The sequence below is a fragment of the Babylonia areolata genome, chromosome 2 (assembly GCF_041734735.1).
Source record: "Babylonia areolata isolate BAREFJ2019XMU chromosome 2, ASM4173473v1, whole genome shotgun sequence".
Lineage (NCBI taxonomy): Eukaryota > Metazoa > Mollusca > Gastropoda > Neogastropoda > Buccinidae > Babylonia > Babylonia areolata.
Genome location: NC_134877.1, coordinates 10,180,999 through 10,203,498, shown reverse-complemented (window position 1 = coordinate 10,203,498; position 22,500 = coordinate 10,180,999). Strand labels below are relative to the sequence as shown.

Genomic DNA, 22,500 nt, shown 5'->3' with positions numbered 1-22,500 from the left:
GTCCCCTTTCAAGCATCATCGAGTTTCACTCCCCTTCAATCCACTCTCTTTCATCAGGGGTTCCCTGACAGTGCCGACACTGCCTCACCCATCATCCAGGTCCAGCTGACAGTGCACTCAGTTAAACCCTCATTAACTTCAATTCATTTAGTGCTGCGGCAGGTCGCAGCAAGCCTGACTCGGGTCGTAAACTGCACAATGCAACGGCGATTGGCTTGTGTGGCAGCTGTTGTGGCACGTGATAATCGTCACTCAGTTTATATCATCGTCATCACCGTGTGGTTAGGAGTGTGGAGGCTGGTTCGGACATCCCTGACTCGGAACCTTACCTTTGATTGGTGGCCCGTGTGTCAATGGTCCATGCCATGCTCATCCACAACATGGTCAGGCTTCAAACATTGCCTTTCGCCACAACACGTCGGTGCCGATGATCGGGTAGCAACTGAAGGTCTCTAATTCACACACACACACACACACACACACACACACACACACACACACACACACACACACACGTATGTATGTATGTATGTATGTATGTATGTATCTATGTGTAGATCTATATAAGCATGCCATACGTGTATGAATACGGTATACGCGTGCTTTCTCAAGCAAACGGTTTCTCCATCTGCGGCAGTTTGATGGATGTAATTCAATCCTGTTGACAGGTTTCTATGTTTCTGGTTCGACACACTTGAGAGAAGACAGAGGAGGCACAAACTTAATTAATCTCTCTCTCTCTCTCTCTCTCTCTCTCTCTCTCTCTCTCTCTCTCTCTGTGTGTGTGTGTGTGTGTGTGTGTGTGTGTGTGTGTGTGTGTGTGTGTGTGTGTGTGTGTGTGTGTGTGTGTGTGTGTGTGTGTGTGTGTGCAGTCTCCCATTCCCAATCAAGGAAGTTCAACCAAAAAAAGTCCATTCGTTAAGACTGCAACTGTCAGACCAAACAATAATAGTCCATGCTATGAGACAGACAGGCAGACTAAACAATAATCATATTAACTAAGTTCATGCGCTGTGACAGATTTGCAGACACAGACATCGAACTCAGAGAGAGAGAGAGAGTCAAACTTGTACAGGACGATAAGAACAGCTGCACTATGACCGAGATGACACAGGCAAGAAACATGTGCATGCCACGTCATGAGTGGCGTCCACATGTCCCATGATGCATTTCAGAAGAAGGTTCAGGAGATGGGGGAAGGCACGACAAGCGGCACACTGCAGGGAGAGGAAGTGGGGAAGGGGGGGGGGGGCAAACACAAGATAACGCAGTGTCATGTCAGCGGCTACACACATCCCGTCGGCACTGATTCACCGTACTCTGTCATATTCCCTTTTGTCAGCAAGACAGCTCCACTGACGTTGCCTGTCTGCATGTATTATGATAAACAGCCCTGTTGGATGGTCACGCCCCTTTTTCTCCCCTCCTTAGACAGCTCCTTTCTTTTCCCTTTTTTTTTTCTTCCTTTTTTCTTTCTTACAGGTCATCTGTTCTCTTCCATGCAACAAAGGCTTTAATCCTCGGGGAAAAAAGTAACCGTTTCAATTATGCACCGAAAATAACACTAGTTTAACAGGTTTACGGAAGCCAAAGAACGGCTGTCTTCATAGCCCACACTTCTCCCACAGGTCTGCTTCATCACAGATGTGTGCCAATACTTGTCTGTCTGTTCAGTGTAATAATGGACCATGCTGCTAATCTACTTCAGGTTACCCCAAGAAAACGGGGGAAGATGGCCATTCTAACACAACACTAACATCTCTGGAATGGCAACACTTTAGGGTGGCATCGAGAATGTCCGTTTCCCCTTCTTGTCAGCTTATTTCCCTTGCGGGATTGGTCACGAAAAAAAAAAGTAATAAAAGCTGTTAAAATGCCGGTGCTTGTAGTTTGGTTGTTAAAGCGACAACCGATCAGTAGTATGCACATATTATCAGTCTACCAATCTATACTCTCATGTGTGAATATATATAACAGGGTAAAATCAAAATCCTTACCCGGCTGAGAGAGAGAGACACAGAGAGAGAGCGTGCAAGCATGCATGTATTTGTTTGGGCGTTTCCATTTGCATTAGCCTTTTTTATTTCTTTATTTCTATTTTTTATTTCTTTTAAAATAATTCTTATCCAAGTGAGCTCTTGAGTTTTCCTAACACAATTTCCTTGGGAAGGAGCAAAGACTCAGTTATTGTGTGTACTGCAAACATCTGTCAACTTGACTGTACTTCATTAAATTTTGTTCGTTCCGACACCCAGACTTGATACATCCCAGTCCTTTGCCTCTTAACCTCCCCAATTTCCCCTTCCCTTCCCCACACTCCCTCACCAGAATCCCCACATCTGAGACTGGAATTCAGTGAACAATCAAAGTGTGGTGTACAGGGGTGACGGAGCTCCCCCACCAGCTACATGATGATTGTCAATGCATGGTTCTCTCATGAGCAGTCAGTGCCCATCCTTATGCTGATCGTTGGGTACCTGTCATGAGCAGTCAGTGCCCATCCTTATGCTGATCGTTGGGTACCTGTCATGAGCAGTCAGTGCCCATCCTTATGCTGATCGTTGGGTACCTGTCATGAGCAGTCAGTGCCCATCCTTATGCTGATCGTTGGGTACCTGTCATGAGCAGTCAGTGCCCATCCTTATGCTGATCGTTGGGTACCTGTCAAAGCTCTCTACATCCCCATGTCTGACTTTGTACAGGTACGGATGTGCAGAGGTGCGCGTGAGTATACATGAGTGCATGTACACGTGTGCATCCACGATATATGCACGCATGTGTCGATGACGTTATGTGAGCGAATCACACGCTCACATCCAATCAACAACCCACAAACACACACATACAGAGGGAGAGAGAGACAGAAAAAAAAGGGAGGGGGGCGGAGGGGAGGAGGGGTGCGAGGAGGGAGGGGGGGGGGCAGGTGACACAGACATGTATGGACTGATTAACCAATTAAAATAAACACAAGAAAACAAACAAACAATAACCATTCATTTTATTTCTTTTTGAAGAGGACGAAGGTAAGCAAGACAGACAATGAAAAACACTACACTGACTTGAAGAAAGGAGGAAGAAAGAAGGGCAGGCAGACCGGGGGTGTTCACGTGGACAAGGAAGGACAGCGCACTTCTTCCCCCACTTTTGGAGTCTGCTTTAAAAGAGCAGAGACTTGAACAGTTGGCTTGAGAGCGTTAATTGATTGGAAACGTCGATTACCCCGAACAGGTCGACAGCCAGATACACGCAAGATGTCACCAGCAACCAAATCCATTTTACCTGTGTGCATAGAAAGGAACGAGTATGGGAGGAGTGGGGATGGGGGGTGGGGGAGGGCGGAAGGCAAACTGTACTGCAATATCACTACATCCAGTTTTCGACGTTTTATGACAAATATGTACTCTCTCTCTCTCTCTCTCTCTCTCTCTCTCTCTCTGGATATGCATGCACGCGCGCACAGATTACATCTGAGATGCGTTGCCAACTTGTTCAAGTTGGTGGAAAATGTACGGGTTTTCCATATGTGAAATTGATTGATGTAGTTGGCAGAACTAGCTTATAGATGGGTTCAATTCTCAGTCATGTGAAGCTGCGCTTGCTTCCTCGCTCCTCTGACTAACGGTTTCCCATGACTTGAAGAATCCTACATATCCTGCCCTCTGAAGTTCAGTTCCTTGGTGAAGTATGGACACACTGCTAGTCTCCTTCCTCCGTAGCCTGACTTGATTCTTAAAGGTTGAAACCCAACATGTCAAGCAGCTTTCTTGGTTAGCGCTGGTCAATGTCAAGCAGCTTTCTTGGTTAGCGCTGGTCAATGTCAAGCAGCTTTCTTGGTTAGCGCTGGTCAATGTCAAGCAGCTTTCTTGGTTAGCGCTGGTCAATGTCAAGCAGCTTTCTTGGTTAGCGCTGGTCAATGTCAAGCAGTTTTCTTGGTTAGCGCTGGTCAATGTCAAGCAGCTTTCTTGGTTAGCGCTGGTCAATGTCAAGCAGTTTTCTTGGTTAGCGCTGGTCAATGTCAAGCAGCTTTCTTGGTTAGCGCTGGTCAATGTCAAGCAGCTTTCTTGGTTAGCGCTGGTCAATGTCAAGCAGCTTTCTTGGTTAGCGTGGGTCAATGTCAAGCAACTGGGTGTTAATCAGTTTTCTTGTTTAGCGCTGGTCAATGTCAAGCAGTTTTCTTGGGCAGCGCTGGTCAATGTCAAGCAGCTTTCTTGGTTAGCGCTGGTCAATGTCAAGCAGTTTTCTTGTTTAGCGCTGGTCAATGTCAAGCAGTTTTCTTGGGCAGAGCTGGTCTTCGTTGCTTTGTTCTGACCTGTGCTGGTTGCTCTGGTCTGCACCATTTTTTCCACCCTCTGGTCACGACCTCATCTTTGCTGACATCTTGTGTAACGTTTTGATGACGTTTAGCACCTGTTGCAATCTTCCGCCATCCCCTGATTACCACTGGACTACGATACTAATCTGGATTGTGCTACTATGTCTGGATTATGTTTCTATCTATATGACAATCGGATTACGTCTTGCATATTTCTTTCGATTTTCATACGTGTACACCCAGTATGTGCTGCCATTGTCCGTCCTTCTCTGGATAAGCTTGTCCTATGTGGCCATCTTCTGCCACACTTCTGTCAAATCTGGCCAGGGCAACTGTCTGTCTTATACGGACAGACTCTGGCTTATCTTGCTTGTTATTCTCTGGTTCTTTTTTTGTTCTTTTTTTCTTTTTTATTTATTTTTTTTTTTTTTTTTTTTTTTTTTTTTTTGCCACCTTCTAATTAGGTTTCGTCTGAACTGCCATCTTCTTCCACACCCTGATTAAGTCTGGCCTAGCGTATGCTGCCATCTTCTGTTGGAACTATATTGCATTGGCTACCTTCAATTATATAACATACTGATTACGTCATATACTACCCAGATTATACATGATGTATGCTTGCACCTTTCCTCATACTTTGGTTCCATCTAGCTCAAGCAGCCATCTTGTGTCATCCTTTAACTTCTGGCTTCTTCCTTTCGTCCTGTCTTCATTTCATGCCCCTAAATACGTACAGTGTTGGTTGCTGACCGCCATCACTCTCGGATTAAACTGGGTTCCTACCCCACTCCTTCCCTTTCCATTTAGTTTCCAGATGATGATTTATTAACATTTTAGTTTCCAGATGATGATTTATTAACATTTTATTTTCCAGATGATGATTTATTAACATTTTTATACTGCCACAACCTACAATTAAAGCTATTTAGGCAGTAAAAAATTATTTTCAATACTCTAATCATACTGTCGCAACTTTTGGTCAGCCTCTAACCATAACTGGCGTCTACAGTCATCCTCTGATCCCATCGTCCTGTTTGGTGGTCTGCTCCATGTTCATCTGGCCTTTGTTTCATTATCAGTGACCCTCTCTTCAGGTCTTGCCTCTGTTGTTACTGTCGACATATCGTTACGGTTTGCTCACTTCACACTGTTTCTTTTCCCACCTAAAGTACCACCCTCTGTTGTTTTGATATAATTTTCAAAGCCCTAAGAGAATGTGAACTTGTAGCAGAGGTCTCATGTGGTCTGTGTGTGAATTTTATATTGCAGAGTATAAAAACATGCTGAGAATCTTTATATTTCATACAAAAATAATGTTCACAGCGATTTTCTGTTGTGCATTGTAATCATGCCTCTTTTACAAAGCGTGACGTGTCAGACTAAATGTTATAGTTTGCTGTGGAGGTGGCCAAATAAAACAAAATCAGGCTTAAAACTAAAAACATGTTATTGCCCTGCTTTGGAGACTGCGTTATTCCTAACAAGGGTCCTCGCCCGTGAAGTAAATGTACCGTGAATATTTTGTTCAAATATAATATGACTCCATGCAAGTAGCTATTAACCGGATTTTAAAAGATCTGAGTACTTGACTTTTGTCACCAGTAAAGGTCAGATCAGCGTCTTTAATGCCCAGTCAACAATGGATTTGAGAAAGAGAGAGAGTGTGAGTGTGTGTGTGTGTGGTGTGTGTGTGGGGGAGGGGGGCGTGAACGAAGGACAGACAGACAAATACCACAGAGACAGAGAAAGACTAATTGAGACAGACACACCGAGGCACACAAGCGAATGCACGCATAACCCCCCCCCCCCCCCCCCAACACACACACACACACACAGAGAAAGAGACAGAGAGAGAGACAGAGAGAGTAATTCCACTACCAAACCAGTGGCACCGGTAACTGTTTGTCGGGAGCAAACAGTCGTGTCCTGCTGTTGTTTGCCAATAGATAGCCGCCATATTAATTTCTGACTGTGTGAAGCCCAAGCGGACACGGACTGTATTGCAGAGCTGTTTTCCCTGTCTCTGAGAGCCGGTATGAACAATACAGACCTTAATCATTTAAGTCAATACACACTTTTTTTTAAAACTCTCCTATCGCGCTTTTCGAACTTGCTTCATTGTTGCATAATTCACGAAGACTCGCGTTTCACAGAATAGGAAGTTCCCACTGGAGTCTCAACAACAGAATCGTTGACAAGACAAGATATACCTTAACCTAAGACGAAATCGTTAACAATTTTAAAACCTCTTTTTTCTTCTTTTCTTATCTTCTTTTTTTCTTTACCTGTCCCATATAAACACGGGCTGTGTGGCACACCCTATACCTTTTTTTCTGAAAGCAATAAGTCACAAACTGTGAAACTTACTCCCTGATGTCAATACTTATATAAAATGCTTATTTTTCTTTTGACACCACAGATGCGTTTCGGTCTTCCACACTGTGTCAAAGAGCAATCTCAGCCAGCAGGCATGGGTGGTATTGTATTTTACAACGATCAGCCCACCTCCTCATGTTTCTATAGACCATCCACTCTATATGTCTGGAAAGGACTATCTCATCAATATCAGGCAAGTTTAAAAATAGCACGAAATACAACACTGACAGGTTTTCCTGACCTACACCGTGTCCATCTGTAGTTCTACACCATGGTCACAGGTTGCAAGCGTTGCGCAAAATATCCAGCCCCTCTCCCCCCGCTCTGTCAACCATCCCTCTCAGATAAACAGCTACACATCAATAAACGTCGTGCATTTATCAGTATAACAATAACATGTTTACACATCTCCGATTTAGTGTTTATTAATTACGTTTGTCTGTCATCTACTACATCCCAAATCCACATACTAACCAGTTATGATTGGTTTGGCACAATCATCAGTTCTACGTTCCACCCGTTGATCTTTTCCTTTCTTTTCCGTCTGACTATTTTTGAGTTTGGAATAAAGGAGTTACAGCTGATTAAAACCTCAGAAGGCTGAAGAGACACAGAATTGACACACGACAGATGAGCGCGCAGTGGTCGCCGAGGGGCAAACAGGCTCCCAGAAACAACTGTGGCAGGCTGGTGTTAGTAGCGGCTCGCAATTTGCTCTGCCCCTAACTGACTTCAACAAGTGTCACGTTCACTCAGAACAGGTCTTTCCTCAATAAACTATTGTACTTATAACACTATGTTCATTATTGTAGGTTGCAGGCGCGCGTGTGTATGCAGGTGTGTCTGAGAGAGAGAGAGAGAGAGAGAGAGAGAGAGAGTGTGTGTGTGTGTGTGTCTGTCTCTGTCTGTGTGTGTGTCTCTATCTGTGTGTCTGTGTGTGTATGTTTATTTCCCGTGGTGCTGCTGCTCTGACTAATAACATGTAACAGAACAGTATTCAGACTGCATTTGAAAGTAAAGAGAGTTAATATATATTTCGGATAAGGGTGTTGTAACAGTAAATTTGCAAATGAAATGGGGTTAGAATTTGAAGGTCCAATAACGAACATTTTTCTTGTTCACCTGTTGGGTGGGGGCGGGGTGGGGGTGTGTGTGTGTGTGTGGGGGGGGGGGGGGGTCGGGAACTAGAACACTGTCACTGCAGCCGGACCACCACCCTCTTCCCATCCCAAGGCAGAACTGATAATGTGAATATTTCTGTCAGGAAATTAAAGCGCAGCTGTCATCAAACATACTTTGATAATCATGAACACATGTATGTGGGAAAGGCAATGAAGTGTGGAATGTGGCCTTAATGGTAGGATATATTCCATCCTTTGGTTTTGATCATGAATATTAGAATAAGAAAAGCAGAGAGATGTGGGGAGACAGAGTGAGAGAGAAAGAGAGAGAGAGTGGGTGGGGTGGGGGAGGGAAGAGAGAGGCAGATACAGAGAGACAGAGGCAGAGACATTACAGAAACAAAAAACAAAAAAAAAAACACAAAAAAAACCGGACATAGACAGGCATAACATAGCGCAGTAGACACGAATTTGACAACGAGAACCGACCCACCATGCGTGCACAACAAGCATCATGCGTATGCGACGCTTGATGGGAAGGAAGGGGGGTCGGGGGGCGGGGGGCGGGAGGGGAGGGAGGGGACTGTCCCTGTCCTCACCCTCCCCACCCCACAACCCCACCCCACCCCCCTCCGCTTCCAACCATCGACAGCAACATGGGAAACCCAAGCATCACTTGAGAAATGAGAAGAGGAGGCGGACTGGGAGGGAGGCAGCACTGCAGCCAGTGGTCCCAGGACACGATCGATCCCCCCCCTCCCCTACTATCAGGCTGATAAGGCAGGGAGCGGACAGGATGGAGAGAGGGGGGAGGGGGAGACAGGGGGGACCTGGGGAATAGGAGGGGTGGCGATGGGGTAGGGTGGGGGAACAGGTAATCAACTCCGGCACGAACAAAGCGAAGCGTACAATTGCCCCACAGTGGGCGATGACGTTCTCTATCACAGAACACCCTCTCCTCCCTCTCCACCACCACCAACTCACCCACCACTATGCCTGCCATCAATTATCATCATCGTTACCGCTTTGCAAACAACAGGAAGATCATCAGGAACAATGAAAGCGTGCAGAGTGTGTAACTGCCATTCGATGTTCACGGTGGCACTTCAAACAAAAAGGCAGTGTGATGTTGTCGTCACCTTTATCACCATCATCACAAACCACCAACAACGTCACACTCATCTTCATCATCATCAATGCCACCACTTCAGGGTAATAACACCAGAAGACTACACATCACTAAAATACTATGTACCCCTCACTATTGCTCCTTTCCCTGTAACAATGCGTGGAATCATTCAAAGCATTTTGTTTTGTTTTGTATTTTTGTTGTTTTTTTTTTTTTGCAGAATTAGTTTCAAAATGACACAGAAGTTGTTTTCTCCAACTGCATTGTTCTCTCATCTGAATATGTGTATGTATGTATGTGTTTGTGTGCGCATGTGCGTTTGTGTGTGTGCGTGTGTGCGTGCGTGAATGTGTGTCTCTGTGTGTATCTGTGCATGTGTGTGTCTCTGTAAGTGCGTATCAGCGTGTGCGTGTGTGTTTGCATGAGCGTGTGTGTATGTGCATGTGCGTATGTGTAGGGAGGGGGCGGGGGGGGGGGGGGGTATGCGCGCGCGCCGGCTTGGCCAAAGGAACTGTTTTCCTTTTGTTACTTACCTCACAGCGGGATATGGGCCGTGTTGAGAGTACCCATATGGTGACCACATGCTGCGTTCACCATCACTCACACACAATGTACCGGATACCACACAACACAGTGCAGGATCAAGTCACAGCATGGGATGGAGTGGTGGGGTAAAACGAGGACACACACACACACACACACTCACACACACACACACACACACACACACACACACTCACACACACACACACACACTCACACACACACACTCACACACACGATGCGCTGGAAACTAACACAAAACAGGATGCAGAGATGGGATTCAGTGGGGGGTGGGGGGTGGGGGGGATGCAAAACGGAGGACACCGGTGTCTCTCCTCCTCTCTCTCTCTCTCTCTCTCTCACACACACACACACACACACACACACAACTCGTGCGCGCCAGACACTTCGTTTGAACACACACATGTTGACATTGTTATGGAAAACACACTTATGTTCTGAATACATGTTTGCTAAGACTGACGAGCAGAAACCCGGACAAGCTTGTTCAGTCAATGCGGATGTGGTTGGCTAGCAAAAAGATAGTAAAACCATTCGGTAAATCAGCAATAACAAAAACAACTCCCCACACATACACGCGCGCGCGCGCGCACTGACAGAGAAACTGAAACCATAATATTTCTTTATGGCACAAACATAAACACCGCGTTCCTATTAACGCGGGTACTCGACACTTAATTCAAGATAGTTTAGGCCGAGACCCAGCACACACACAATCGAATCAACATGACGGGCAGAGGTATTCGTTGTGAACTGACGCGCAAGACAGGAACACCGTTGTGTTAGCGGAGAAACAACAACACACACACACACACACACACACACACACATTATTGCAATAGCAGACAGTGAAATGACATGCAACACAGAACTAAATACACGAACAGTGAAATAAAACACCCACACAGACACAAACGTTTTGATAGGGAAATGAAGCGTAATTCGAAAACGTGGACCTTGCGTTTAAACAACATTGATCAATGAAGCATGAAAAAAACAAACCAAAAAAAAACAAAAACAAAAAAAACAAAAACAACCGGAACCCACGTCATCAACGACACATGGACAAACACATGTACCTATTCCAACAGTTTGTTTGACAGAGAAAAGCATCACTTGCCTCCTGAGTGATGGGGCGTACGAGCAGCATTCGGGCAGCAGGGTCGGGTCCACTGGGGGCGGACACTACTCGAGCAAGGCCCGGAGGGGGGTAGGGCCAGCCGGCAACACGGGCCTTACGCTTGGGATCTATCTTGTGGGCCACCACGCACGCCACCGTGGGCTAGGGGTTCGAACCTACACGAAGGCCGGATCCTCCACAGGCGGGGCCGCTGTGCACGGACAGCCAACGAGTGCTGCTGGAACACTGGGAGGCGGAGGGTGAAGATGGAGGTGTAGAGGCGGACTATGCACACAAAACAACAGCACGACTGGCCGCACGAAATCCGAGGATACGGCTAGTTAAGTCTGTTATAGAGAACAGCACAGCCCAGACATGGATTGTCACAACGGCTTGACTTGCCCGGCGAAAAACAATCAGGAACTTGACTCCGTGCAGCGAGAGCGCAGCCCGTGGAAGGGGAGAGTGGTGGTGGGTGGGAGGACTGACTAAACAACGTTCGAACAGCTGTAGGACACAAAAGACTCAACTGGGCTCCGTCCTCCGTACCGCCCGGCAGATGTGATCACGTCGGTGGTGGTGGTGGCGGTGGTGGCGGTGGCTGTTCCGTGGTGGGGCAGTGGCAGCGGTGGAGGAAGCGACAGACTGGCAATGGTGGAGGTGCACTGGTAAAGGACGGAGAGAGAGAGAGAGAAGAGAACAGGTTGAAAGAAAGAGCGACGGTAGCGGCGAGCGGACAAACGGACGCTGTTGGCGGTGGTGGCGCAAAATTCAGCCAGGTAAGGAGGGTGGTGGAGAAAGAGAAAGAGAGAGAAGGCAGCACGATAGACACAGACAGTGGACGGGACAGCACGACGGCAAGGTGGAACAGGTAAGCTAGCTTGACAGTCCGTCCTTCCCCACAACACACGCTCTCCACTTCTTTCCCCAGACGAACAGCCTGGCTCAGGACAGAGGGAGGAGGAGAGGTGGTTGTGGAGAAGGGGGAGGGGAAGGTGGGTTGAGGAGGGGGTGGAGTCAGAGGAAGGAAGGGATGGGGAGGGGGACAGCAGCGCGGGGGGAGGGCCAGGACTTAGACATGTCCTCACGCCATACGCCCCGTGGGGCCAGCGACCCAGTGCTGAACTGAAGTGCGCTATGACACACTTGACAGGGAACATGTAGCATTTCTGACTCCAATTATGAAGAAAAACAAAACTTAGTTTGTCATCTGGAGAGTTATATGTTGATTTGTTTATTGTCTGGCACAGTTTCGTGACTTTTTCTCACACAGAATTAATGATAACGTTACGATTCACATTCCGTTTTAAAATCATATTTCAATTTTTGATGACTAACTCTTTCTCTGAGAGAGAGAGAGAGAGAGAGAGAGAGAGAGAGAGAGAGAGAGAGAGAGAGAGAGAGAGAGAGATGGCAACGCATGGCTTGTTGGGCAATGTGATGAATACCTGAAGTGTTCAAAACAGGAAGATTCGAATGGGAAAATAATTCCAGAGAAAGCAAGGGCAATACGTACTCAAGAAATTTACGAGAAAATGCCTAATATCCAAAAACATGTTCCACTGTCAAATTGACTACACACATTTATCACGTCTTTGGAATGTTTTGTTGCAGGATTTCGAAAATTGTGTGGACAATAAAGTTTGTCTTGTGTACATAATGCGAACGTGTATACGCTCGTATATGTGTGTATACGCTCGTATATATATATTTGTGTGTGTGTGTGTGTGTGTGTGTGTGTGTGTGTGTGTGTGTGTGTTTGAGTATGAGCGCTCGCGTGGGTCAACGTGCGAGCGCTAGAACAAGCATTAACTCGCTTATACAGAGAGAGAGAGAGAGAGAGAGAGAGAGACAGAGAGGGAGAGAGAGAGAGAACAACAAGGAAACGCGGGTTGTGGCCGAGGTCTGTCTCCAGATTTGAAGCCAAGGATGTGTGTGAGAAAGTGTTGCACACCTGTACATTTAGAATTAAAATACCTGGGCGATAATCTTTTGGCTACTCAGGATGTATTTTTCAAGACAACTGGAAGCATGATGAAGTCAGCTGTTCTTGGTTTTTAGCTTCTAATGGTCAACTTTACAATGCAACCATACAATGCTAACATGTTCTGGAAAGAGTTTTCAATTTCAGATTGAAATGTATAAAGTAACAATTTTTTAAGCAAATAATTATATCTGAGAATTTTAAATGGATCCCTGTTTCGCTCTTTTATGGACCCCAGTGTTTTCTGTATAACTTACCCCTTCTCTCTTTCTGTTTCTCACTATGTCTGTCTGTCTGTTTCACACACATACACACACACGCGCGCGCGCGCGCACACACACACAGAGCATTGTGCGATCCCATTCACACCATCAATTCATTTTCCTGCCCTAAAACTTTAGGGACAAGTTTCCACCGTTCAACAAATATGAACTGGCTATTAATTCACCGTCACGTGGAGCTGATAGGTTTCAATAGCTGACTGAGTTCCAGGTCACCTCTCTCCTCCCTCCCCCTCCCTTGTGTCTGGCAGGTCTTAGGGAAACTGTCTCCCCACACTTTCCCCCCACTCTTCAGGGAGACAAGTGAAGTTCATCTTCTTCCGTGTCCGAACAACAGGGACATGGTCATACATTGCTGTGTGTCTGAGTGAGACTACTGGGTTGAGTTGCCTGTCTGGGGAATCCGCTGTCCGAACAACAGGGACATGGTCATACATTGCTGTGTGTCTGAGTGAGACTACTGGGTTGAGTTGCCTGTCTGGGGAATCCGCTGTACCAGCAACACGTTTTGTCAGTTTGATATAATCGTCCCCATTTTTAGAGCCTGACATCTCTCTCTCTCTCTCTCTCTCTCTCTCTCTCTCTCTCTCTCTCTCTCTCTGTGTGTGTGTGTGTGTGTGTGTGTGTGTGTGTGTGTGTGTGTGTGTGTCTTTCTCTACAAAATACAAAACCACGCTGTTTAGTTTGCTTTGATTTTGTTTTCCCTTTCTATTCCATTCTATATGTTTTGCACCATTTTTGTTCTGATTTGTACCTACTATGTCACTAGAGCTATACAGCTAATGACATTAAACATTTCAGTGTTCAGTGTTCAGTGTTCTCTACAAAACAACATAGACTCATACACATAGGTACACTTTGCACGTAAAGTTCACCACACTGCACAAAGCAATTCTAAACTATGTTAGATTTCATCGAACTATAGGTTCGCCAAACTACAAATTTCAATTATGCACAACTGTACTAGATCACATCAAATTATACACTACACTACACTGCACTAAACTACACATTTACATTAGTGCACAGCTAGACGGCACTACACTACTGACTCCGTACTCCTCAGCAGAAAGTCGGAGCAAGTAGTTAACTGTATACGCTTTGCCTTTTGTGACTTAAAAAAGTCTAACAATGAATATGAAAGTACATTAGTGCGCAATCATGCACATTTATGACATGCACGCACACATGCATGAGCATACCCCCCACCCTCTACTTTTCAGGAATCTATATTACTGTATGCTTACAGATGAGAAACAACTGTGTATTTATAAAAAGAAAAAAAAAGAAAGTAAAAATAAAGAATTTAAAAAAAAAAATTTAAAGATGCGCAGTGTTGTTAACTCAGCAATTCCGAGAAAAAACTATTTGCGTGCTTGAATATCGAATCACTTCGAATGTCCTATGGTTGCTGTTGTTTACCCCGTTGTTCATGTAGGCCATATCGTTTGCAAAGACTGAAAATCTATTTCTGCATTTGTTTTGCATTGGTATTGTAGAAACACTTTATTTAATGAAAATCCAAGGCCAGGGAACAGGTAAGACATGAGTGCAAACGCATGTACAGAGATGCACAGTCTCCGACCAACCTCTGATGCAGAATGGACTGGAAGGATAAAAAAACCAAAAAGACTGACCACCTCACCTGCACCGTGTATCTCTGTCTGCCATCAGACGGCATCCAGCTCGCGTGGCGTTAATGCTTCCACCCACGTGGGGCCTGACCTGTCCGCCACTACCAAGATAACTCAGCTTCCATTACTGCTCCTCCAAACAGAGTGAAGTGCCTTCATGTCTGTGTGCTCCTGGCCCACACAGTACCTCCGTCATATCGGGCCCCTATCTGCAGCCTAATGGTGGGCCACATAGCACCTCTGTCATATCGGGCCCCTATCTGCAGCCTAATGGTGGGCCACATAGCACCTCCGTCATATCGGGCCCCTATCTGCAGCCTAATGGTGGGCCACATAGCACCTCTGTCATATCGGGCCCCTATCTGCAGCCTAATGGTGGGCCACATAGCACCTCTGTCATATCGGGCCCCTATCTGCAGCCTAATGGTGGGCCACATAGCACCTCTGTCATATCGGGCCCCTATCTGCAGCCTAATGGTGGGCCACATAGTAACTCTGTCATATCGGGCCCCTATCTGCAGCCTAACGGTGGGCCACGCAGCTTCCAGACAACTCAGTCTCAGGCCTATATTTATCATCGATGGGGCAGTCTTGCAGACTAACCGATTTATCAGAGGTGCTGACATAAAATACAGAAACTTCTTTAAATTTAAATTAAACAAGTAAGTCTTGCATGCTGATTACCCATCTTACAGTGATAAATAGGGGGAAACTAATCGGCCAAAAATGAATCAAGGTGTTCAGTCTGAATGCCAGTCATCTGATAGAGCTGTTTGATATATATGAAACCTTTATCAATTCAAACCAGTCAGTACACGGTGTTGCTGAGATCACTGCCACCATCTTGTTGTTCAGTCCAGTGAAGTAGCCATTTGTTGCCAGATTAACTGATGTACCATACTTCTGAGAAAACCAGAATAACAATCTGCCTGAGAGCCCGCACAGGTACATACGAGCGCACAAATAAATTGGCGTTATGACATGCGTGTCCGTCTTTTTTTCTTTTCTTTTTTTTCTCCAGTTTAAACAAATTGCTATGTGGCTTTGCGTGCTCTTGCGATAGTGTTTGTGTAATGGTGTGCATGTGCGTCTGTTCGAGAACGTTCCTCGGGCTGACCAGAAGGGAGGTGAAAGCAGGGGACGTCAACAGGGCTGACCAGAAGGGAGGTGAAAGCAGGGGACGTCAACAGGGCTGACCAGAAGGGAGGTGAAAGCAGGGGACGTCAACAGGACTGACCAGAAGGGAGGTGAAAGCAGGGGACGTCAACAGGGCTGACCAGAAGGGAGGTGAAAGCAGGGGACGTCAACAGGACTGACCAGAAGGGAGGTGAAAGCAGGGGACGTCAACAGGGCTGACCAGAAGGGAGGTGAAAGCAGGGGACGTCAACAGGGCTGACCAGAAGGGAGGTGAAAGCAGGGGACGTCAACAGGGCTGACCAGAAGGAAGGTGAAAGCAAGGGACGTCAACAGGACTGACCAGAAGGGAGGTGAAAGCAGGGGACGTCAACAGGGCTGACCAGAAGGGAGGTGAAAGCAGGGGACGTCAACAGGACTGACCAGAAGGAAGGTGAAAGCAAGGGACGTCAACAGGACTGACCAGAAGGGAGGTGAAAGCAGGGGACGTCAACAGGACTGACCAGAAGGGAGGTGAAAGCAGGGGACGTCAACAGGACTGACCAGAAGGGAGGTGAAAGCAGGGGACGTCAACAGGGCTGACCAGACGGCTGTGTTGTCAGAGCAGGGCGTGTCAGGGGAACGATGAACCCTGCCGCCATCAAGTGGCCATCGAGTGGTCAACAAACGCCAGAGCCGCGTTCACTTTGTGTCCCCTCAGTTCTGAAGATGGGGGATCGTGAACTCTCGCCCAGCTGGATGTTTGAGAACTAATAAATCTGTATTATCACTAACATTTCTATCACTAACATTTCTATCACTAACATTTCTTCCTGCATAGACTCCCAACACCTGGAGTGTTGTCTGAATTTCAAAATCAGAATTTTCAACAGTTAAGTTTTTACCGCCACGATTACTACGGCTTGATTTTATCCGCCGTGACATTCGTCACCAGGATTTTTCCCACATGGAATTTCACTCGTTTTGTTCCTCCTCTGCCTTCCCCACCTCCCTCTTACACCCCCCCCCCCCCCTCCGCCGTTGCCAAACCCTCTCCCTCCAAGCCAAGCCACTCAGAACCCCAGACTCTAAACTATTTTACAATATCTTCTTTGTCACACAAGTTACACGTGTCACAACACAATGCCCATTGTTCTCATATGATATTTGTCATACTTCTTCTGACCTGTAATGACCTCGTTATTCTAGCTTTTCTTTCCAACTGTTTTCCAGCAGACTGGTAAGCTTACCAAGTTTTAGTCACTGCATATTAATCATTTCGAAGCGAAACAAATAATAATAATAGCGAGAAAGATATTTTTGCACATAAAAAAAATCTCATGCATCTGTAGCCTACAAAATAAATCACAATATATTAATTTGCTACACCCCACATTCCCTCCACGTACTGAGCATGGCCGATGAAGCCGTGGACTGTTCACGTTATTTGATAAGTGACGACATTAACCCAGACGGTAAGTAGCGTCATGACAGCAAACAGGTGAGCGGCAGTGTCTGGGGTGACAGGCAGACAGGTGGGGCCACATCCCCACAGCGTGCAGTCAGGACAGAGTCCTGGGCAACGGACAGGTCTGACGAGGTGGGCGTCAAGTCCCTCAGCCAGCACACATGTTTGACGTGGACACGGGGCCGACACCACAGTCACCACGGGTCATACACTTTAGTGTGGCCACAAACTTGTTCACAGCACATTCCTCGCATCTCATAGTAGCAGGCACCTTGTGTCCGAACCAGTTTTGCCAGGGGTAATTTAACTAAACCACATGAATGTATATATATATATATATTATATATATATATATATGTATATATTCTTGCACCACCACCACCACCACCACCCCCACCCCCCACCCACCCCGAAAAAAATTTTTCACTGCTGCTGGAAAAATAAGTAGATTTTTTTTTCATTTTAGTCTAATGATCTCGAGGAAAAGGTTTCTTTATGAGTCAGTCACATTTACACCCAGCCCCATCTTTATATGTTGTTATAGACTTTTTTTCAAATATGTTTAAGCATGATGAACCTTGTTTGTTTCTTTTTATATCATCATTATTGCCTGCATTGTATTGTATCGCATATTGACATAAGCTCACAGTTGGGCCAATAGCAAAGTGAGAGCTGTATGATCAATGAATGGTTTCTCCATTACAATTGGAAATCATCTACAGCTTTGTCTTTTGTGAAGGACTATGACTCTCAAACTCGAAGGCAAGATTGCACTGGCTCTTAGTGCTGCAGCCTTGAGGGCTAGTTGGCCTTTGGGACACCATCCTAACGCTGTCTTAAAATCCTCTTGACCGAGAAAGTGGGGATGTAACTTGAGCAAGACACTCTCCACTATCATCAAATTCTAGCCCAGATCGTCAAGACAGCAGTTGCCTCCTCTGCTGTTCTGGTGGTCATGGTCGGACACGACTGACTGTCATACATACACACATTATTATTATTATGATCATCATCATCATCATCATCATCATCATTATTATTATCATCATCATCATTTATTATTATTATTATTATTATTGTTGTTGTTGTTTTTGTTGTTGTTGTTGTTGCTGCTGCTGATGATGATGGTGATGTTCCTTGCCTTCTGCATGAGTAGTCCAAATGTTGTGATGAGATCATGACATCAAAAGGAAGGACGTAAGGTGTGAAGAATGAAAGAACCTATTCCATCTTTCAGACAAGTGGACACGACACTGACGTAAGGAGACAATGTGTTGCAAATGGCTGAGAAGAATGTATGTCCTTGATTCACAGCAGATGTGCACAGATTCCTTTTCAGGGGGTTAACCCTGTTTGTCCAGGGGTCAACATCTATTTTTGGCCTTGAAATTTTGCGTCTGGGTCTGTGTGCACGAGAACACGGACTTCCGATTGACAATATCAAGACAAAAGTGCGAAAAGTTTCAATCACAAAACTAACAGGGCCATCTAAAAGATTGTGAGAATTCTGAAGTTGATCCCTCCCCCTCTTCCTCCGCAACAATGACCCTCTCCCCCACCCACCCTCTATCTCAACCCCCACTTTGGAGAAGAGGCTGCAAGCCTATGTGTTTGTGACAGGGAACACAGTGTGCCTGTCACTGGCCAGGACTTGTAACTTGTCAGGCAAGCAAGCCAAAAAGCAATCAAGCCACAGAGATAACCGGTTTACTGTAGCAAGCTAACTGGCAGAACCTAAGACAGAGGAGAGAGGACAGGGTTGGTAACCCAGAGACCAGTGTGGGAAAGTCCTCCGGAGGGGAAGAGTCAAGGGGTGGTGGGGGTAAGGGATGGAGGTGGGTGGTGGGCAGAGACAGCATCAGGACAAGTGATACTTTTGGGTGTGATGGACGGATATGGTACGGTAAATATTAAGTCTCATTTCATCTTTCAGTTGTAGAGTGAGTGAGTGAATAAGAGCGTTTGTGTATACGTGTGTGAGTGTGTTTGTGCGCGTGCGTGCGTGCACGCTTAAGGAGCGGACAACAGTGAAAGGCCCATGCACTCAGACTGATAATTATGTCCGGTCAATAACAGAGCTGAGAGAAATCTTCAAGAAAGGCACCAGGGAAGCAAAGTGACTTGGAACTAACATGCTCAACATTAATCAACCAATCACTCGATTAGCCAGTCACGACACGTTAAGTGGGGATAGTTACTGATGACTTTCCATGTGGACCAGATGGTTTATTTATAGTCTGTTCATCTAAGATGATGATATTAGACTGAAAATAAATGATATTATTATTATTATTTGGATTATTATCATTTCTATCATAATGATGATTTACAGCCAATCCCTTCTCAAATGTACAGACTCCAGTTCTAATTGCCAGGAACGCACAGCTATCCCCTTCTTCACGAACGGCAATGATCGTGCAGAAAATTATTTGTATTTTAGTGGTGTGTGCGTGCGTACGTGTGTGTCTCATGGACTTAGGGACTTGTCTGTAAGATTTCAATATTTACCAATTTTTAGTGTTGCCGTCGTGGTCAATATTATCATGGTGAATGTAGAATGTATGTTTTGTTGATGCAGTCATGTACTGTCCGTTGGATAAAGCTATAAAAACGAAATACAATCATCATTATCAATACAATTGCTGTCATTATCACTGCTATTGATGTCAACTACTTTCCATTTCTCTTTGAGCATTTCTATATTCTTAATTGAATGTGATAGTATTTCCCCAGATTTTTTAAAAGTATAAAACGTATTTCTAGTCTTCTCAGTGGAACTTTTTTTTTTCAGTTCCAAAGTGTGCAATACCTGGTTTCATTTTTGCAACTAAACCGCTTTTTCAAATCATTTTACGATCTTAACGATCATAGAACTGAGACGTAATTTTTTTCAGGAACATGAATTCATGCCAACTGTTTCCAGCAGCCATGTGTAAAATGTTCTGCTTTCAGGTTTTCTGGATAATGAGCTGATTTCCAACATTCAGGCAACGCCTTCCCCGTGTGTACACCAAGGCACCTCTCAAAATCCAGCTCCCTCGGGTTTATGCTTGCTTTCATGTGCACCAGTTTATCCAAATTCCAACTCCACAACTACTAATATAGGAATAGAGACTGAGATTTCGTGTAAAATGTTTTTCTTTTTTATTTAAAAACACTAACATATTTCAATAATTTTTGTGTGAATACGTTTGTCTTAATGCATGAGTGGAATACGTGTGTGTTAATGTATGTGAGGAATATGTGTGTGTTAATGTATGTGAGGAATACGTAAGTGTTAATAAATGTCTGGAATACGTGTGTGTTAATGTATGTGAGGAATACGTATGTGTTAATGTATGTGAGGAATACGTGTGTGTTAATGTATGTGAGGAATACGTATGTGTTAATGAATGTGAGGAATACGTGTGTGTTAATGTATGTGAGGAATACGTATGTGTTAATGTATGTGAGGAATACGTGTGTGTTAATGTATGTGAGGAATACGTATGTGTTAATGCATGTGAGGAATACGTATGTGTTAATGTATGTGAGGAATACGTGTGTGTTAATGTATGTGAAGAATACGTGTGTGTTAATGAATGTCTGGAATACGTGTGTGTTAATGTATGTGAGGAATACGTGTGTGTTAATGTATGTGAGGAATACGTGTGTGTTAATGTATGTGAGGAATACGTGTGTGTTAATGTATGTGAAGAATACGTGTGTGTTAATGAATGTCTGGAATACGTGTGTGTTAATGTATGTGAGGAATACGTGTGTGTTAATGTATGTGAGGAATACGTGTGTGTTAATGTATGTGAGGAATACGTATGTGTTAATGCATGTGAGGAATACGTGTGTGTTAACGAATGTCTGGAATACGTGTGTGTTAATGTGTGTGAGGAATACGTGTCTGTTAATGTATGTGAGGAATACGTATGTGTTAATGTATGTGAGGAATACGTGTGTGTTAATGTATGTGAGGAATACGTGTGTGTTAATGTATGTGAGGAATACGTGTGTGTTAATGAATGTCTGGAATACATGTGTGTTAATGTATGTGAGGAATACGTGTGTGTTAATGTATGTGAGGAATACGTGTGTGTTAATGTATGTGAGGAATACGTGTGTGTTAATGTATGTCAGGAATACGTGTGTGTTAATGTATGTGAGGAATACGTGTGTGTTAATGAATGTGACTCGAGGAATACGTGTCTGTTAATGTACGTGAGGAATACGTATGTGTTAATGAATGTGAGGAATACGTTTGTGTTAATGTATGTCTGGAATACGTGTGTGTTAATATATGTGAGGAATACGTGTCTGTTAATGTATGTGAGGAATACGTGTGTGTTAATGTATGTGAGGAATACGTGTGTGTTAATGTATGTGAGGAATACGTGTGTGTTAATATATGTGAGGAATACGTGTCTGTTAATGTATGTGAGGAATACGTGTGTGTTAATGTATGTGAGGAATACGTGTGTGTTAATGTATGTGAGGAATACGTGTGTGTTAATGTATGTCTGGAATACGTGTGTGTTAATGTATGTGAGGAATACGTGTGTGTTAATGTATGTCTGGAATACATGTGTGTTAATGTATGTCTGGAATACATGTGTGTTAATGTATGTCTGGAATACATGTGTGTTAATGTATGTCTGGAATACATGTGTGTTAATGTATGTCTGGAATACATGTGTGTTAATGTATGTCTGGAATACATGTGTGTTAATGTATGCCTGGAATACATGTGTGTTAATGAATGTGAGGAATACATGTGTGTTAATGAATGTGCGGAATACGTGTGTGTTAATGAATGTGAGGAATACGTGTGTGTTAATGAATGTGAGGAATACGTGTGTTTAAATGAATGTGTGGGAAGCTGGGGGTACATGCGGGACAACCTTGAACACTCGCAAGTTCGTGATTCCGGGTGTTTTCACAAGCGGAAACGGACATCGCATTCGACGATCTACGACTTCAATGGCTGTGACAAGTCTGTCGTATGAAGGGACGTTTTTTGACAATGTGGAACTTAAATAAACGGCCCCGGAATTATCGATAGGGCCCCAGCTCGTTGCAATAATCCTGGACATGCAAACACACGCAAGAGCCCCATGGTTCGATTCTTGGGGCCCAGGTTGATGTTTCTAAGCAGTGGATTTGTATTCAGATCAGCGTTCTCTTCTCTGCCTCCCTCCGCTCTCTCCATCTGCCTCCCCCCTGATGCCCCCACCCTCCCCCACCACCACCCGCTCCCCTGTGTCCTTCCTTCCCATCCACCTGCACACACGTACACATGTCAGCTGGGCCAAGAACCCCCAAGGTGTGAGAAGCTTATGATAATCAGTGTCAGTACACTGTGGCCCGCTCGTTGTCAAAGCTGGCAAATCAATCAATACAAGACCAACCT

At 44.9% G+C, this 22,500-nt stretch overlaps 1 protein-coding gene across 18 annotated transcripts in view; it reads right to left on the bottom strand.

Moving 5' to 3' along the window:
* LOC143297381 (RNA-binding motif, single-stranded-interacting protein 2-like) overlaps positions 1 to 22,500 on the bottom strand; it is a 251,484-nt gene that overhangs the window by 138,087 nt on the left and 90,897 nt on the right. Inside the window, exon 1 of one of the 18 annotated variants that reach the window (XM_076609847.1) lies at positions 10,623 to 11,593. The exons of the other annotated variants lie outside the window; for them this stretch is intronic. Coding sequence (XP_076465962.1) covers positions 10,623 to 10,652 — 30 coding nt within the window. The 5' untranslated portion in view covers positions 10,653 to 11,593. Of the gene's footprint in view, positions 1 to 10,622; positions 11,594 to 22,500 lie in introns of those variants that run through there. 18 annotated transcript variants of the gene reach the window in all.